The sequence below is a fragment of the Nanorana parkeri genome, unplaced genomic scaffold, assembly GCF_000935625.1.
Source record: "Nanorana parkeri isolate BGI_ZX_2015 unplaced genomic scaffold, ASM93562v1 scaffold1462, whole genome shotgun sequence".
Lineage (NCBI taxonomy): Eukaryota > Metazoa > Chordata > Amphibia > Anura > Dicroglossidae > Nanorana > Nanorana parkeri.
The window spans coordinates 72282-74581 of NW_017307730.1; the positions used below are offsets into that span (position 1 = coordinate 72282).

Genomic DNA, 2300 nt, shown 5'->3' on the forward strand with positions numbered 1-2300 from the left:
GGGGGGGGCCGCAACCCCCCCCCCCCCCCTTTAAAAGATACATCAAAAGCTGATGTTTCGGAGGGGTGCATGGTCATGGTGACAGACTTTGAACTGCCCATTAGGTCGATCGCAAAGCGAACACTGGCAGATTGCGATCAGCTCACTAACCTGAGCTCCCTCCCGCGGTGCTAGTGCGGTTCAATGTGTCAGACGACGCAGACGGGAAGGGGCGGGACACCTTCTCCCCGTGTGCAACGTCGGCCACACGAGCACCGCGGGAGGACAGGACGCCGGCTCAAGAGAGGAGAACTGGGAAGCTGCTGCAGTGGAGGTAAGAAAAGACAGACAGGAGAGATAGCAGAAGAGAAACAGGGGCGAGAGCGAGGAGAGACAGCCAAGAGAGAGGGCCGGTTCACACCACGAAGTCTGCGTTCCAGAGTGTTCGGCCTCTGGAGCGCAAGCCGGCTGGCTCTCTGCGTTCAGGGGTGGGGTGTTGGTGCATTGAAGTCAATGGCACCGCAGCCACGTCCACCACCCGCAGTACCATCGCCCGCACCCGGAACGCAGGCACATTAGTGCCTGCGTTCCAGTGCGATCTGCAAAAATAGTGCTTGCAGCATTTTTGCAGATTGCACTGGACCGGAGCGCATGCACTAAGGTGCCTGTGTTCCGGTTGAGGGCGATCGTGCTGCAAATGGGGGGCGTGGCTGCCGTGCTGTTGACTTCAACTCCCCCCTCCCTGAACGCAGGTGTTTTTTCATTGGTAGATCTCATCGAGTTCGTCATTTGAATAGTAGATCTCCAGACAAAAAATTGTGGCCGCCCCTGTTCCAATACATCAGCAGGAGACTGAAATCTATATAGAGAGGGGGAGGGGGGCTAATGTATAGAGAGGGTGGCAATATATATAGAGGGGGCAATGTGGCATGACTCCCAGAGGCAGAAGCATGATGGGATTTGTAGTTTCAGCACAGCTGGAGAGCCAAGATTGCCTACCCCTGCTGTAGTCCATCACGGGAGCGAGCTCGGGACGGCATCTACTTTCCAACCCAAAGCTTTTGGGCCGAACAGAAAAAACCCAAAAACCAACAGATTCCTCTACCCATGTGAAACAGCGTGACGGAGGACCCCTCTGCTGTGACCCCACCTCCACCATTTGGCCCCAGCCAAGCCATGTTTGGTTTTGCCAGATTGAACGGTCACAGAGATTGGCAGGGTGAATGGCTCTGTGAACGGTGTTGGGCTCTTAGGTGATGACCGGGAAGCCGAATCATAAGTGTCGGAAGGATCTGGGTGCCAGTGCAGGCTCAACCTTTGCGCCCGTGCCCAAAACAAGCAAGCCAATTTTCAGCAGCCAACAAGCTCTGTCCCGCCCGGAATTGGTCCCGCCAGTCCGTACAGGGAAAAGCTGCAGCTTGCAAAGGGGAACACTGCAAAGTTCATCTCCTAGAGGACCATTCGGCATCACTCCCATGCACACAGGTTACAGATCTGTAATAGGACCGCAGCCGATCATTGCTAAAAACGAGGGGCGCCAAGCGCGATCGCCGTCACTGACCCGTGTCATGCATGGGCTGTATATAAATAACGTGATATGGAAATTGCAGATCCTATAAAATCATCACCACATAATATGAAGAAAAATGTAAACATTTATGTGGAGGGTCCACAAAGCTCGCGGCCCTCCCATACCGTGGTCAGGCCGCTCCCCCGCCCCCCCTGAATTTGAGGAAGAGGTATAAAAAGGAACGTTGCAAGAACAGCGCTTGTAATGGTTTGTTTTTTTCCCGTGGCAAAGGCATAGCCAATCAAAGTGCTCGGTTATGGGCATCTCGGGGTTGCTCGCACAGGAAGTGAGGGATGGTAGGGATCTCCGGATCCTTGCGCTGCAGCAGTGGCAGATGGAAGGGCCTGACGTTGCAGCTAATCAGACATCCGTCATCTCATCTTCCAGCTCGGCGTCGTCCGTCTCTTCCAGTTCGGCGTCCTCGTCTTCCTCCTCCGATGTGACGTCTGCGTCCTCCGACTGAGACAGGCACTTCGCACAGGCGCAGATGAACAGGTAGTTCTCCCTGGAGAAAGGAGGGGCCAATATCACCATGTTATATACAACACTGAACCATTCCCACCAGTCTCTGTACAGAGGAGCTTACACTCTAATGTCCCCCCCCACAGTCACATCAGTCTCTGTACAGAGGAGCTTACACTCTAATGTCCCCCCCCACAGTCACATCAGTCTCTGTACAGAGGAGCTTACACTCTAATGTCCCCCCCCACAGTCACATCAGTCTCTGTACAGAGGAGCTTACACTCTAATG

At 54.3% G+C, this 2300-nt stretch overlaps 1 protein-coding gene across 1 annotated transcript in view; it reads right to left on the minus strand.

Moving 5' to 3' along the window:
* Positions 1–1766: 1766 nt before the first annotated feature.
* The window catches only part of SMYD5 (SMYD family member 5), a 25948-nt gene continuing 25414 nt past the window's right edge, over positions 1767–2300 (minus strand). Inside the window, exon 13 of the mRNA XM_018570137.1 lies at positions 1767–2054. Within this exon, the coding sequence (XP_018425639.1) occupies positions 1910–2054 (145 nt within the window). The 3' untranslated portion in view covers positions 1767–1909. The remainder of the gene's footprint in view (positions 2055–2300) is intronic.